This window comes from Macrotis lagotis, chromosome 4 (genome assembly GCF_037893015.1).
Source record: "Macrotis lagotis isolate mMagLag1 chromosome 4, bilby.v1.9.chrom.fasta, whole genome shotgun sequence".
Classification (NCBI taxonomy): domain Eukaryota; kingdom Metazoa; phylum Chordata; class Mammalia; order Peramelemorphia; family Peramelidae; genus Macrotis; species Macrotis lagotis.
The window spans coordinates 81740389-81758153 of record NC_133661.1 but is presented as its reverse complement, the minus strand read 5'-3'; the positions used below and the strand labels follow the sequence as shown (position 1 = coordinate 81758153).

Genomic DNA, 17765 nt, shown 5'->3' with positions numbered 1-17765 from the left:
CATTATCTCATTTGACCCTCCCCTTCACTTGCAGAATCTAAATTAGGTCATGCACATTCCATTATCCATTTTATCAAGGATTTAACTGAGAATTTGAGACTTTTACCAACTTGTCTGATTTAGAGTTAGTAAGTAACAGAGCTAAAATTCAAACTTAGGTCCCTTGGCCCTAAGTTCAGTACCAGCTAGGTCATTATTTCTTCCATAATGAGGAATTTAATGAATCAGATTTCACCCCCATTCAACATCCTCATATGTACACACTTCCTTTATATATAAATGCCTTTTATGTGATTTGAGGGGACTTGAATTGAGGAGGTCGAAATGGACAACAGCTAAGATCTAGTGGAGAGTATTTTGAGTCTTTACTAAAGCACATAAATACTAAATTAGCTCAAAAGTCAGATGTTGGTCCTGCCTCTAGTCATGTGCCCAAGGATCAATGACTCCCTATACTCCAATTACCTTACTTGAATCATAGAATAGGTTGAATAAAATAGTATTCAAACATTCCTTTCAGTTCTATGATTCTGGTCAGGAAACTACTGTCTGCATAACATTGTGGGCATCCATTTAAAGATAGCGTTGACAACCTTGATATTCTTAATTATAGGTGGCTTCTTCACTCATCCTCCACACTACAGTCATCCTCAAATGTCACCTCAAATGTGGAGGAATCCAGCCTTCTCTAGGTTGGTCACAACCTCCTTCTAAGAGACTCTGTCTACAAGGCACCATGCTAGAGGTAGAGGAAAAACAGAGACAAATTCAGAAAGGGTCCTTACCTTCAGGCTCTCCTGTTTTGGTCCTCCCAAATATTCTGTCCAGGGGGTACCAATAAGAATTATTATTTTCTTATTACAGATGTAAAATCTGAGGCTTAGTTAACTAGTACATGGGAAAATTCAAACCTAGCCCTTATTTGAAGTCTATCCACACACTAGACATGCACCTCTATGTTAGATAACCACAGTAAGTCACAAAGATCATCTGCTAAGGTATAAAGAGGTTGTGATCTGCCTGATCAAAAAAGCATTCATACCTGTGAAATTCCAGAGTCAGAAAGAAAGCACAAGGGGAAGATCAAAAGATCAAAGGATGAGAGACTTAGATGGGACCTTGGAGGTCACTGAGACCAAACTCATCATTTTGTAGATTAGGAAACTGAGTCAGAGAAACTGAATTGCCCAAGGTCTTAGAAAAGTGTCTGAAACTAGATTTAAACCTGTGTTTTCCTGACTCCACAGTCAATGCTCTATCCATTATTGTATATTGCCTCTATAATATCTCCAAGATATCTTAATGGCAGAAACATTTGCAATTTCATTGCAAATGCCAGTCCAAAAATTTTGTTTCCCTCCTTCCTCTTGCAAATCTCTAGCATGTGTCATAACCAAGGCCTGGGAAGGCAGAAACCTTTTGATCTCTAAAAAGTTTCCTCCTGGGAAGGCCCTAGAGGGCCTTGTAAGAACTGGTTACAAGGGAATGCTAGCATGATGATACAAATTCCCTGGGTTCTATGAGAAAAGTGTATGAGAGAGAAAAAGAGAGAGGCAGAGAGGCAGAGACAAGGAGAGAGAGGGAATCTGTAGATTGCTAGCTGCCCCCTCCCACTCTTCTATCCCTGTCCTATGTGGGACATGATCCCCTTTCTAGACCCCCTACTCTTTTCCCCACCTATCACATGTTCTCTCTATTGTGCAATGATCCTAAGAAAACATGGAATTTTTTTTACTCCTTGAGGTCATTTTCTTTTCTTTCTCTCTTTCAAAAATTTTTTCCTGAAGTGTAAACAAGGAGAGAATAGTCTAGGTAATGGCTGAAATGTGAATGCATTTGCCCCTAGATTTAATAGTTTTGGGCACTTTTCCCCCAACAAGACTCCTTAAGTCTCCTAGATTGTTTCATTGGCTATTGATTTGGGAGGGGAATGGGAATTCCAGGGAGCAATGAAGAGAAGGGTATTTGGCCAGGCTTCTTAAATACCACAGATGGGATTAAGTGGAAGAATTCTGTCTGTAAATTTGACCATCTGGAACTTTGTACTTATTTTTGTTTTACTTTTATCTTTCCTTTCATTCCTTGGTAAAGCTTTTTAATCCCAATCCATGATATCTGTGACACAGTGGGGAAAGCACTGGATCTGGTTCAGGATTGGGTGTAAATCCTAGATCTGCTACTGTGCAAATTTGGGACTGCCCCTTCCCCTCTCTGGGTCTCACATTCCTCTTCCAGAAAATGAGAGACTCAGAGCTTCTCCAAAAGGAGTTCCTGAACTATTCAAAAATACTTTGACAACTATATTTCAATTTAATCAGTTTCCTTTGTAATTTTAATATTTTACTTCGTGCATTTTTAAAAAATATTATTCTAGGAAAGGGATCATAGAGTTCACCAGCATGTCAAAGCTATGACACAAGAAAAACTGAGAATTTCTTGGATTACAATACTAGAGGACTCATGATGAAAAATGCTATCTACCTACAGAGAAAGAACTGATTGAGTCTGAAGGCAGATTTGAATGCCATTTTCTCTCTCTCTTTTTTTTGGTCTTTTTTCCCTTTTGATCTGTTTCTTCTTTTACAATTTGTGGTTCTAATCCTAGGAGGTTTATTTACCCCTTTGAGCTCTGTCTCAGCTTCAGAATTAGGACAAGTCATATGGCCTTAGGCCCAAGGTCACACAGGTAATTATTCAGTCTCTGAGATGGGATTTGAACTCTGGTCCTCCTGTCTCTAGGGCTGGTGCTCTATCCACTGTGCCACCTAGATGCCTCCAAGGCCAGTAACTTTTCAAACTTTTTTTATCTCAGTAACTTAAATGTCTTAATCTCAAGAATTCTTTATAACCTTAAAAATTTTAAAGGACTGTAATCTCACTCCCTGATGGTGATCTGTTTCAATTTCCTTTGCTTCCTTTGAGGAGTGGATGGAAATGGCTTTTAAAATTAAAAAAAAAGAATGCAGAATTCAAAAGTGGGGAGTCTCTCTTCACCTCTCTAACTCTGACTAGCAAGTCAGTGACTGCTGCAACCAAGGAGTGGAGGAGGTAAAGGGGTTTCTTTGTTCTTTTTAAGGTAAGCTGGTTCAGAGGATTCTTGATTCTGAGACAAAAAGAACAAGAGATGATTGAGTTCAGGGATTCTTAACCATTTTTTTGTATCATGGACCCCCTTGGTAGTCTGTTAAAACCCAAGGATTTCTTGTTAAAATCATGTTTTTTATAAGCAAAAAAAGTGAAATACATAGGATTAAAAAGGAAACTGATCATATTGAAATAGTAACAATTTTTTTAACCTAATCTAGTCCAACTTCCTCATTTTATAGATCAAGAAACAGGTCTTTGGGATTCTAGAATGTGAGTGATGGAAAATACAATTGAAATCATATAATCTGCCCCTCTCATTTTACAGATGAGGAACTAGTAGTTAGTGAGAGCCAGGATTTATTTTTTCTATGAAATGCTTGTTGCTTGTATGAGAGGTAGCAGAGAGGTTCTAAAAGATGGGGTCCTTGTAGTCTCCAGACAACCCATATCCTTATCCTGCCTCTTCAGACATCCAGGGACCTGAGTGGAAGTGATTGTGTCTTGTGAAAACCATGTCCTTCATTGTGAACTTTGTCAACCCAGGAAAGCTACTCCTCAGATTCAGGAAAGGATGAGTAGTCAGAGAAAAGAGGCCCTTCTCTACTCTCACATTCTTGGAGAAGCTAAGGACAAAGGAAAGGGAAAAGGTGGATTGGAATGTCTAAAAGAGTAAATGCACAGACATTCAATAAATAGCTGTCATTTTGGAATGAGGAAGGTAATAAAGGGAGAGTGGGGTTTAGACTTGTTGCACACAATGCTGTTATCCAACCCTTCCACTCAGATCTCAGCTGAGAGGAGCAACTTGGGGAAGAAAAAGCTTATATGTTGATATAGAAGCTATTTCTGCTTCTTCCTAACATGAAAGCAAAGACAAATTTTAGCAGGAAATCTGCCTTTAAAGTGACAGAAAACTATTTGGCATCAAAATACTACCCTGGAGAATGAGTTTGGATCTGAAATAAGTACTGGCATTGTCCTAGCAGGGACTCAGCTGGAAACCATCTCCCTGACCCTATCCCTGCCCGTACGTGTTCCTTACATTTTTGCATAACTCTGTCTAGGGCCCCATTGTATGAAAGTCTGCATCTCCAGGCTCTGGTAACCACACCCTTCCGAGAGAAGCAAGTTCACTGTCAAAATGTTCTCCACTGTATGACATGCCTGGACCAGTTAGCTCAGTGGGTTAGAGGTTAGTGCCAGTGATAACAGGGCGTGGATTTGATCAGCAGAGAGTTAACTTCACACAGAGCCTCACAAAAACCTTGATCCAAAATAAGGGAGGAAGAGAGTGTCAATGACTCAGTATGATCCCATCACTACTTCTGTAAAGAATACTTTAAAGTATGTGTTTCTCTAAAGGTGTTATCTATTTAGAGAAAAGATGACACCATGGTTGTGGACCTACTCGACTATATCTAGCTATTAGTCTCCCTGGGACAAACTTTTCAAAATGCACCCTTATATCATCTTTTTAAGCACAAGTGTGCATATCTTGCTACTTACTGGTGGAGGAAACAAGGTCTTGTGGGCAGAGTCCCAAGGACACTTCAAGATCAGTGATCATCTAACTTTACAGTTCTGCCTACTAGACTAGGGAGTCTCCCACCCCCTTTTAAAAACTAGGTAGCCCTTTCCAGTGTAAGAGAGATGTAATAATTGATGTTAAAAAGGACTGTCAATAAGCATAGAAATTTTTATTCACCAATAAGCAATTATTTAATTAAGCTCTACAATAAGTATTGTAGAAAATATTAAAAAGTATAATACTGGGCTTTCACCCTCAAAAAAACTTACATCCAGTTAGAAAGCCAAAATTAACATTCATGAAACAGGATAATATAGAGAGGCAGTATGGGAAAGAGGGCCCAGGAATCAGAAGCTCTACATGACAAATTAAAATGAGCAACATTGACCTTAACCTCTCTGAACCTGTTTCCTATTATCCCTGTATAAAATGAGGAAAATAATACCTGCTTTGACTTATGTAGGTGGTTTTGAGACTCAAATGAAATAATCTATAGGAAGTAACAGAAACTATGACATGCTAGATAACTCTAAGGAAATACTCTCATTTCACATTTTCTATACCAACATCTAAAAATTCAGCTTACCTCCAGTGCCTTCTACGTGGGACCCACCTGGGTCATTTGCATTTGTAGCCCCCACTGTTGGCGGATCATAGCCAACCACCAGATCAATTGTGGCCTGATTGGAAATAAAAAAGGACAGACAGAATCAGTGTATCTATGAGGCACTTCAGGGCTTTTAAATGAATGCATCTCCATCTCCGTTCCTGAAATCTATGGAGAGGCCATAGGATCTACATGGTAGGAGGAGCATTTTTCAAGAAAAAGGAGATAGCCAGGAAATGGTAGATGTATCTCATATGACAGACAAGCAGCCTTCCCAACTGAAAAAGAAGGTCCCAAGTTCACTAATTCTAAAGGACATGGGAGCCAGAAGGACCAGAGGCATGAGTCAAATGTTCACATAATTGAGTTGCTGTTGCTAAAGAGTTGATAGGAGATGAATGAAAGGTAACATTGTCCTGTAACTTAGAAATAATGGGAATAGGCAAGCATGAATGAACTTGTATGATTGCAGCCTGGCCAGCCAGATTGGCTATTTTTTTGGCAGGACTCAGATATAATGGCAATAAGTTGAAATGTCAATGATGGGGGTGATCTGGAGCCAAGTTATGACAAAAGGATATAGTTTCATGTGCACTCCTTGAATATTGTATGATCCTACCCAATAAATAATCTTTCTGGATGAGATTTCTATTGTAACAATGAATTACTCTAAGTCATCCAATGAGACATATGCTATGAAATTAGACTAAATTCAGCTACAAATACAAACACAAATAAGAAAGGATTATCATGAGTCTGTAAAAGTTATGCAAAGTGCTAAAGAATGCTGAGTTGTATCAACTATGCAGAGATAAGCATATTCCTATAGAAATAAACAAACCATCATGTAGATGTGTATACACAGATATAGCCATATATAAGTCCTTTTCATTATATAAAATAATAATTCAGATATATGGAATTTATAAAACAGTTAATTGATTGTATTGTTGATCTGTTCTGAAACCAACCCATTTTGCCAAGGGATCTAGAAGATCTTGCCCAACATCACTATCTTTTTGTTGACCACCCCCCCCCCACTAGATTACAAACTCCTTGAGGACAGGAACTGTCTTTTGCCTCTTTTTGTATCTCCCAGAACTTAGCACAATAAATGTTTATTGATTGCTTGATTGACCCCAGTGGAGTTACCACAAGACTTTGAATCCAAAGGCTTTGGGAATAGTAATGCCTTATAGACCACTGGCTCTGATTCTAATCTAGGCTCAGCAGCCATTTTTGAGGGAAGAAATTGGTGTGAAGAGTGGGTCCACTTGCCTCAATGATGTCAACACAACCATTAACAAATAGTCACTGATAAGTGGGTAAACCCAAGAGTCCTGAAAGGCAGCACACTCCACCACCAATATTCCTGCTCTCTCTCCAGCCCTCCCATTCCTCTTTGATGATGTGGCCAGGTAATGGCTTCTGCAGGTACAATAGCCCCTGCCTCCTTAACAGTCACAGTGATTGAAGACCTAGAAAAGCAAGTTTTTCCCACCAAAGTCCTAGGCATTGTCAAATGGTTCAATATCAGAAACTGACATGATTTAATTAGTGGAAATGATCTTAAAGATGACATCTTACTATCTGCTTTGCTGCTGTTCTCTAAGGGCAAATGGATGTTTATATCTGACTTGAGGTTGATACCTTCAGTGTGTGCTGCCTCCCTCATTTAGAATATGAGCTCCTTTGGTTCAGGGACTGTCTTGCTTTTTTTTTTTCTGTGCTTGGCATGATGTTTTGCACATAGAGCTTAATAATACATTTTAAATCATTTTGGAACAAATTTTTTGCTTTACACATAACTTTTATATACACATTACTATCATCACATATATTTCATATGAATACTAGAGATGACTACTCCAGTAAAAGGAAAAATCACTTACCCCAGTATCTTGTCCCTTTTCGTTTACCAAAGTTGTGCGTTTATAAGGTAGAGAGCGACTCTCTCCACCTGTCAAGGCCTTTAGAGGTACTGTTGCAGTGCCAATCAATCTGGGGAGGAAAGAGGAAGAAAACAGGTCATTGTACAAAATAATAGGTCTTTAAAATTCATAAATGAAAGAAATGCTCAATTAGAGGGGAATGAAAATGAAAATGTACTCATCTTCTCAAGTTCAAATCCAACCTCAGAGACTTGTTAACTGTGTGACCCTGGGCTACTTACTTAAACCCATTTGCCTCCCCCCCCAAAAAAATAAAAAGAATGAAAAGAAAGAAAAAAAGAAAATGAAGATGTTATTTTTTTCTCATACAAATTCACATATGCCACTGAATTCTATCCACAGACCCTTTGAGAATCCATGGACCCCAAAGTTAAGAACCTCTGCTCTAGGAAGATAAGCTAATTTACCAATATTTATGATATAAAATAATCTATAGCTAATACATAAAAGAGACTCATAACAAGTTGTTACAAAATGTATGAGAGCAGAGATTGGAGAGAGGATTGAGGAGCAAGAGCTTGAAAGTCTTTTAGCTCCAACTTTTGTTGAAAAATACCATTAAAATACCTTATCTCATTTCCTGTCTTAAGAGGCAACAACCACTGAATACAACTATGTTTTTCCAAAGATGCAAGATTCTTTCAAGGCTATGGAATCACTATTCTGAGTATTGCAGAAGTTGAAGGAGATTGTGCTGAATGGGCAATGACACCAAAGCATCTCCTGGAAATTAGATTTTTTTTTTTTGCAAGGCAAATGAGGTTAAGTGGCTTGCCCAAAGCCACACAGCTAGGTAATTATTAAGTGTCTGAGACCAGATTTGAACCCAGGTACTCCTGACTCCAAGGCCGGTGCTTTATCCACTACGCCACCTAGCTGCCCCTGAAATTGGATTTTTAAAATAAATTCCTTATAGAGTTGTTCCTTGTGACTTATTTTTATTTTGTTTATCTTCAAAATGAAATATAGGGAAAGAATTCTTCTTAGGGGGTTCAACTAATTTTAGGCACTAACATCAGGAGAACTGTGTTTTAGTTCAGAGTCTACCACTGACTGACTATGTGATCTTGATATAAGATCACTTCATCCAACCGTTTCATTTTAAAGATGAAAAACCTGAGGCCCATGAAGATGTCCTATCTTACCTAAATTCACAGTAAGTTAACAGAGTCAACTCTGGAGCCCAGGTTTCCTTCCTAATTTCTAAAAGTTCTTTCAACTCTGCCAACTTGCTTAATTCTATGGTCCACAATTCTAATGGCATAACAGTTTGCCTTTGAGAATCTGCATTTGTGTATTTATATTTTTCACCTCCTAATTTAGATTGTTTCCTTCTCATTCAGACTGTAAATTCCTCCAGGGCACCTTAGATAATCTTTAAGGTCCCTCCTGACTCTGAAATTCTAGATCAAGACCTTATTCATAACATTCTTAGGATCTTAAGCTTACATCTGGAAGGAACATTAAAGGTCATCTAGTTCTGCCTCCTTATTTTACAGAAAAGGAAACTGAGCCCTAGAGAGGGTTACCCAAGGTTACACTAATAGTACGGTGGGATTTGAACCTTCATCTTCTTGACTATAAGTCTATTTCCCCACATTGTCTCTCTATACAGTATTTACCTCTTTAGGAAGCTTAGGTTACAAGGCCAAAGGTTTCCTGCTCTCTTCCTCCTGAATTCTTTGCACTTTTAATTTACAAGAAATCTACTTACTTTGTGTCTGTGTTTGGCAAGGAATAAAGTTTAGCAGTTTTAAAAGCTTGTACGCACAGGCAGACTGCCAGATCTACCCTAAGTGGTTCCTGCTCTCTTCCCTAACACACAGAATTTTACCTTCTCCATTCTGACTCAGCCTATATTTGTTCCCTTTTCTTCCTAACAGGAGGGAGTTGACTGGGAATAGAAGAAAATAAACAAGAAGTCAGTTATTGGCTCTGAGAAGTCAAAATGTCCCTTGCTGGGAGGCACTGCACCTATTTTCTAATCTTCAAGCAATTTTCTTTCATAAATTATTAATCCTTTGCAAAGACAACAGTTAAAAAACAAAACAAAATTAAAACTCCACATTTAATTCTTGATGGAAGAGGCTATTTTCTTTTAGAGACATTCCCACTAAAAATAGTTTTAGAAAGAATGTAAGTATGTAACTTTAACTTTTAATAAGATTACAGTCAATGCAGGCTGAAATAAAACATTCCCTTTGGATGTCTCCACTCCATGGCTAAGACTAAAGGCCTCCCTGGCCTATTCTCTAAAATGTTGCCTAGTTACAAAATATTCAGAGAGCCTGGAAAATGATGACTTGGCCTCCTACTCATGGGACAAGAACGTTTCAGTCTGACCACAAAATGACTTCCTTTAGAGAAAGCCATACTCAGATCTGCAACTTTTTTCCTTTGTCTTTCTGTTGTTTTAAAACACAGCAACATGGTGGAGGTTGGACTTTGCTACTGCTGTTTTTGATGTTGATATATGTTCACAGAAAAAGAAGGGAGTCTAGTTAAGCTAAGGTCCAACTTAAAAAAAAAATACGAACAGTCTCCTCAGGAAACTTCATGCGAGAAAGGAGATTATAGACTTCGGGCTCTGCAGCTATGCTCAAGGAGGTTATAAATTACAGATGTTTTCAGGAAAAAAAATATAAGGGGGAGAGGAGAGTTAACTATTGCCTTCCTAAATATCTCACTACTCATTTACCAGATCACATAGGATCTAAGATTTAGAGCTGGAAGGACCCTTAGAATTCACCTAATCCAGCTTCCTCATTTCACAGATGAGTAAAACCGAGGCCCAGAGGAATCGCTCAAGATCATATGGATAATGGCTGATGGAATTTGAACTCAGACCCTCTCTCAGCCTCCAAAATTCTGTATGCTTTCCAGGAGGGTACAATGCCTCCCTGAGAGGCCAATTTGGTTACCATGCATGCACATCAGTTGCCTAGGAGATGGATTTCATTATAGCTGGTAAAAATAGCAATTATTTGATCTTGCATACAGACAGAAAGAAAGAAGATAGAGAACATTTATTAAGTATATACTCTATGCCAACTACTGTTCTGAGTGCTAGGGATACATTTTTTTTTTACTTTTTTGAGAGGCAATCAGCATTAAATGACTCATTCAAAGTCACACAGCTAGTAACTGTCTGAGGTCAGATTTAAAAACTCAGGAAATCCTGACTCCAGGACTGTGCACTACCTAGCTGTGCCTCCAAATGTCCACAAGAACATAAATTTGTTGTCAAAAAATACCATCCTGTTGCTCTGCTTAGAGTTCCCATAATGCCGAGGTGACTTGATTATATAGGAGGGACCACATATAAATGGCACACAATATTCCCCTCACTTTAATTAACATAAAGTACATGTCATATCATTATCCACTTCATGTCATAGTCTTCTTTGATTATAAAGGACAACAGTTTATCATGAATATAAGCAAGCAAGAGAGTCTCTCAGAGACCTTACATTATAATTAGAGACAATAATCCAAAAAGGTCAGTTATAAAAGCATGGGATGTATGCACAGTTATATGGTTTATATAAACATGCAAACATATATACATCCGTGTACACACATTTACATATATAATTGTAGTCATTCACAATATGGGCATATATATAGTGTACCTTTAGCTATTAATGATCTTATGTGTACTGATTAAGAGTTTCATTAACAATGGTTTTATTTTAATGGAGTAAAGAGGAAAGTAGGGCTAGAAGAGAAGCAGGAAAAAAATATCCACAGTTAACTTTAGCATAAACTTTACAAAAGCATGACCTTGTAGTGAGTAACTTGCTGACAGAACTCATGATTGGGGAGATTGACTCATTTAAAGCAGTTCTTCTGTATAACAGTGAGATCAGCCCACATGGAATGCTGGAAATTCCTTCCAGAAAAATAACTGGGAACCAAAAGGTTTAAGAGGGGAAAAAAATCATAAGGCACACTACTTTCCACCTCCAGAGATGAAAGTTCAAATTTGATTTTCCATTGGTAATGACAATGATTCTCAACAGAATCATCACAAGGGTGGAATGATGTTCCTTGTTCTAGGATTAGAAATTTGGAGAATGCCAAAAGGAAAATCCTGCACTCTGCTTCCTAGGTCATAGAGGCTAGGCTTGTACCCCAATGATCTTCTCTTTATCTTCATCATAGGCAGACTTGTCACTGAGTAGACTTCCTTCCCTCAATAAATACATATCTTACTCCCCCAGTCTAATAGAAATATAGAAATCTCATGGTTAGGCATATTGAATTTGAGGACTCAGAGGAGGTGGGAGATGTCATTAAGAGAATATGAAAAAGGGCAACCAGATGGCGCAGTGGATAAAGCACCAGCCCTGGAATCAGGAGAACCTGGGTTCAAATCTGGTCTCAGACACTTAATAATTACCTAGCTGTGTGGCCTTGGGCAAGCCACTTAACCCCATTTGCCTTGCAAAAACCTTAAAAAAAAAGAAAATATGAAAAAGGATTGGCTTTGCAAAAGAAAAAGAAAAAGTATCCCTTTCTCTGAAACAATACAGTCATGGGAATAGATAGAAAGATACAGTCAGCAATGTGTTGGTCCTGCAATACGTTAGGCACCGTGCTAAGCATGGAAGAGAAAAGAGAAGTAAAAAACAGTTCCAATTCACAAAGAATTCATATTTTAATGAAGAAACAAGATGCAAATAACTATGAACAAACATGATATAATAACAATAACAACTAACATTTCTTTAGTATTTTCAGGTTTGCAAGCTACTTCACAAATATTTTCTACCTTTATACTTACAACAACCCTAGGAGAAATATGCTACTATTATCTCCATTTTATAGAAGAGGAAACTGAGGCAGATAGTTTCTGACTTATATAGCTAGTAAATATCTGAGGCTGGATTTGAATTCATGTTTTCTTAGCTCCAAGTCCCACACTCCATCCACTCTATCACCTAGTTGTCTGTCTATCCATCCATTCATCCATCAATCCATCCATCCATCCATCTAATCTATCTCTTAACTGACTACACTATGTTGAGACTCCTCTGACTGATTCTCCACTATGCCTCATCATTATGATAGCCTCATCATCCTGCAAGTTATCTTCAGACTTGGTCTTCCATTTTGTTCCCTGGCCTTGACTTCTGAGTGAACACTGGGGTCATGAACTCCAACCTTCATTTAAGAAGAGACCTGAGCTCAGACACATCCTCATTTCTCATCTGATTGCACTGCCTTGGGACTTCTCTAACCAATTTCTTGCCTCATATCAATTATTTTTCCCTCCTTTCCCCATTTTTTTTCAGATTTCTTTGTGTATTAAGTTCCTTGAGGGCAAAGGTTGTCTTTTTTTTTCATGTTTATATCCACAGACTATCAATAAGATGAAAGGTTATGGAAAAGTTCTAAGATGTGACAAGAAGAGTAAATGAGAGACTTTATATATGATGGTCTAAATATGTTTTCCAACTACGTGTTATGAGAGTTTTTCAACATTCATCCACAGGCATATGGATATTTTTAAGTTACATAATTTCCTTCCACCTTCCTTTTCCACCACCTCCCCTCAATGACAAATAATCTGCTGAATATTGTACATAATACATTTGTTTTTAACATGTTTACAGATTACTCATTTTCTGTATGAAGAGTTAGAATCAAGGGAAAAGAAAGTCATGAGATAGGAAAAAAACTTATAGAGAAAAAAAGCAAATGTAATGTTCATTCAGATTCTGTAGGATTTTTTGTTTGTTTTATTTTGTTTTTCTTCCTCTGAATGTGGATAACATCGACCATAATAGGTATCCCAGGGTCCTAGGTCTCTGAATTGCTAAGAGGAGCTGTATCCATCAAAGTTGATCAATGCACAATGTTATTGTCAGTATGTACAATTTTCTCTTGGTTCTGCTCCCTTCATTCAGCATCAGTTCCTGTAATTCATCCCAGATTTTCTAGAGACCATCCATCCATTCATGGTTTCTTATAGAATAATAGCACTCTATATCATTCTTATACCATAACTTGTTCAGCTATTCCCAAATTATCCCCTCAAATTCCAATTCTTTGCCACTACAAAAAGAACTGTCATGAATATTTTAGAACTTGTAAGATTTTTCCCATTTTTTTATGATTTTTTCTAGATATAGGCCTAATATCGGTATTTCTAGGTCAAAGATGATCAGTTTTATTGCTCTTTGGGCATAGTTCCATATAGCTCTCCAGAATGGTTAGATCAGTTCACAACTCCACCAACAATGCATTAATGTCCCAATCTCTTACGGTCTCAATATTTTCAGTGAAATAGAATAGGAAGGACTGAGGACTAATGGAGAGAACAGGAAAAGCTTCTAACACTGCTTAGGGGATTAAACTAATGAAACAACAATAAAAGAAAAAACAGATTGTTTTAAGGGTCCAAATGAAGGTAGACTCTATGAATTAGTAATAAGTTCATTCAGCAGTCCCCACTCTGAAAGGAACTATTTCACTATGAATTTGATAAATTCCAGTGGCAGTTACACAACACCACAGACTAACCTGCCCTTCTCTAATAGAACAACATAAGATTGAAACTACAAAGTGTTAAAAGAGCAAATCAATTAGTTTTTTATACTAAGCTGTGTGCTTCTTTTGAAATTATAAGGGGAGCTGAAAAAATAACTGCTTTAGAGAAGTAGAAGCTTTTGTTCATTTTAAGGTCCCTCCCTTTGACAGGAAATTTCTCATGGTTTTTTAAAAATTCTTTGTTCCATGAAAGATCCCATGAGTCAGAATGAATAATTCCTTTACCTTCCTTAGATAATAGAGGCAAAAGAAATCGTGGTCCCTAATAATTCTAGTAAAGGAAACATTAATATTGGGCTTGAGTTTCATAAAGCACTTTATGGATTTGACTTCCTTTGATCATTATCCCATTTTATAGATGAAGGAATTGAGGCTCAGAGAATCTCAGTGACTTATTCATGGTCACACAGCTAGTCAGAGTCAGAAAACATAAATCTAGGCCTCTAGGGAAGGAGTTCTGGGACAAGATGGACCCCAGTATTAACCTAGACTCTGATATTTATTAGCTGTGTAACCACAGATAAAACCTTTCTGGGCTTCAACTTCCTCATCTGAAGAATAGGAATAATGACAATCTTATTGCTTTTCAGAGAGGATTGTGAGGAGAGCATTTATGTTCTTAAGACTTTTAGAACTGGAAGAGCCCTTGGATATATCGATACTGGTGGGCTTGGATTGTCCTTGACTCTGGATCCTGTACTCTATCCTCTGTGCCACACTCCACAGTGCCACACCTAATGTTCTGGGAACTTTCCTTTAGCTCTCTTAATATTGTGTAGACACTAATAGAGCCCAGAAGCTGTCCACTGGGTATCCTTTACTCTCAGTACTTGACCAGCCCATTCATACTTGTCTTTTATTTTATCTTTTCTATACTTTGTGCCAATAATTCATCATTTATATTATATTATTGTTCAGTTGTTTCAGTCATGTCCAACTCTCTATAACCCCAGTGAAGGGTTTTCTCAGCAAAGATACCAGAGTGGTTTTCCATTGCCTTCTCCAGCTCATTTTACATTTGGGGAAACTGAGTCAAATAGGATTAAGTGATTTGTCCTTAGTCACACACTTCATAAGATTCTAACTCAGATCTTCCTGACTCCAGGCATGGCACTGTATTCATTATAGTCTATTTGTACTTACCTTGTATCTCTATTGCTCTTTAGACAACTTAAATTCTGATTCCTTAAAAACCTTAATATTCCATTATTTGTGGACATACAAAAATATTAAAATTAGAAAGATGAGATTTTATGGTAGAGGAAATATTGGGATAATTTAAAGCCCCACAATTTCTCAAAGGCAATCTAATCTAATCTTCATCTCCCACCTTCTGGGTCAACTCATCTGCAGTGTCTTTGTAAGGTATATTCATTGATAAACCAAGTAAATCATATCCTGTAAAATAGGCATTCTGCATTCACTTGGTTTTTCTTATGTAGCTGAACTCTTCTGAATGACTTGGTATCTCATTTATAAATTTCGACAGTATTTCAGAACTAATCAGCACAATGTAATTAATCATCAATCTGGCCCAATGAAGAATGAACTAGATTTAGAATAATTCAAAGTCTAGATTCTACCACATGTTACCAGTGTGATCCTGCATATGTCACTTCCTCACTCTGAGACTTGGTTTCCTCATCTATAAAATGAAGGATTAGATTAAATTACTAATGAGATTCCATACCTGGAAGATTATTGTATTCATTTATGGCTGCTACATTTCAGGGAGGATGTTGATATTATGGAATACTTTCAAAGAAAAGCAACCAGGATGATGAAAGGACTTGAGATCCTTGATGAGGTTGGGTTAAGTAGATGCTTAACTTTGAGAAGAATTGTAAGACTAGGAAGTGAGAATGGGAAATACTTGAGTTTTCTTCAAGCACTCCATAAGAATTAAGTTTGATCTGTTTGACCTCAGAAGACGGAAGCAGAAGCCAAGAGCAGAAACAAAATGGGTAAAAGTCACAGAGAAAACTTTTTATTGCTGTTATTCCACCTTTCAGTTATGACTGACTCTTTGTGACACCACATATTATAGCATGCCAGGTCATTCTATTCTCCACCATATCTCAAAGTCTGTTTAAGTTCATGTTCATTCACTGTAGTAGGGATGGTTATTGAGGTATAGATTGGACTTCTGAAATTCCACAGATTTAAAGATTAGAGTTGAAAGAATCCCATAGTTTGCTAAAGAAGAAATTGAAGTTGAGAGAGGTTAGGTGATTTTCCCATAGCTACTAAGTATCCAGGGCAGAATTAGAACTCTGGTCAAACAGATTTCAAGCAGTCTAACCACTGAACCACCAAGATACTTTAAGCTGCCAACTCTGATATGCTGTAATAACAGACATGATGGTACTTCTAAAAATGTATAGCATCATACAAATGAATGTTAAAGTAATATCCAAAAGGAATTTGAAGTCCATAAATAGTAAATAGTCAGTTCACTAGATGTCCTCGATGTGTCCAATATTCTAGAGCTTCTCCCTCACTTTTGCCAATTTTTAGCCAAATTGGTAGAAGATGGTGATGGTGGTGACAACAGTGAAGGAAAGAAGTGTTACTGATCTATATAAATGTAAAACAGCATAGCTATATTAAATTTGGATGAGAGAATACAGATACACAAGTGACAAAATTGGTAGATTAGGAATGAACCTTCCCATTTTGACAAGTATTTCACATATTTTCAAAAAATGGGGAACCATTATAGTGTTCATATTCCTACCTTCATGAAGGTTTGCATTTGAGCATCCATCTACTTGGATGTGTCTGATTTTAAAAATTTCTTGTGAAAGAGTATCTTTTACCTCTATTTACACAGCTCATAAGGCTGTTTAAAGAAAGAATTCTGTAAACATTATAACTTATGTAAATGTGAGACTTTTTGATTATTCATTATCTACCTCAATATGGAGTAACTGCTATTTTCAGAAAATATTTTATCACCAACCTAATCTCTGATACTATAAACTATGCTACCTTTCTCTTTCCTCCCTAGAGACAGAAAATGGTTAGTAACTGTCCTACATATCTGGGATTTCCCAATTAAACTTCCCCATACATATATGCTTCTTTAGTTTATACTTCTGTTTCTGAGTTCCTATTATCATTTTTCACAATCACATAAAAGTGATTTTTGCAACTGACACTCATGGGCAACCAATTATAAAATCATTGTTCTCTATTGTCTTCATGCAGAAATTCAGAAATTTAGAAGTACCAGTTCAGAAAGCTCTATTCACATGTCATCTGTGCATCATCTGGGACCTAGAGAATAAGAAGTTTTATGGGGGGGGGCTTTATTTTTAGAAGTGTCAGAAACAGAGACAAGAGAATGCGAGAAAACAAGGAAACATGGAAGTAAATGGGGAAGAAAGAGACAGACTACAAAATTCCATGTGAGAAAGTTATGAGTAAAAAGGAGAAACAGAGTAAGAAGTAATAGGTACCTCATATAAGAACAGAGAGCAAAAGATGGAAAGCAAATTAGTTATAAGGATGGACCAACAACAGGCAGATTTTTAAAGTCTTTGAAAAGTGTCTTCAATACCCTTCTGCATGCTCAGGATTTTATATGCCCCCCACATTGAATCTTGAGGAATTCCAAGATGCTCTGCATGGCCCTTCTTCACCATGGCATCTTGCCTGGACTCACCCTTTCTGGGATCTGATATTCTGGACCCATTGGATCTTATCCTCTCATAAAAAATATCAAAACCATGAATTCTCTTTCACATCTCTTCAAAGACCTCCTCTCCTATTAAATATCATACTAAAAAGTCGGCTCTTAACTGCTTTACAATAATCTTTAAAATTTTTTTTTATTTATTTAACTTTTAATTTATGGAATAAAACAAATATTTCATAACAGTATAATAAAAGAGAGATTGCACATGAAGCTGCAAATCTATCATATACAACTTGCTATTACTTTAAACTATATAATAAAGTTATCATATACATTGTTTTTACTTTTTTTTCCTTTACCCCATCCTGGATAGTAATAATACAACAATCACAATAT

General features: G+C 37.1%; 1 protein-coding gene across 2 annotated transcripts in view; it reads right to left on the bottom strand.

Annotated features, from left to right (window-relative positions):
• MYOF (myoferlin) overlaps positions 1–17765 on the bottom strand; it is a 157902-nt gene that overhangs the window by 99640 nt on the left and 40497 nt on the right. For both annotated transcript variants that reach the window (XM_074233352.1, XM_074233353.1), the window contains exons 4-5: positions 7115–7223; positions 5202–5295 (exon numbers count right to left, since the gene is read on the bottom strand). In XM_074233352.1, the coding sequence (XP_074089453.1) occupies positions 5202–5295; positions 7115–7223 (203 nt within the window). The remainder of the gene's footprint in view (positions 1–5201; positions 5296–7114; positions 7224–17765) is intronic.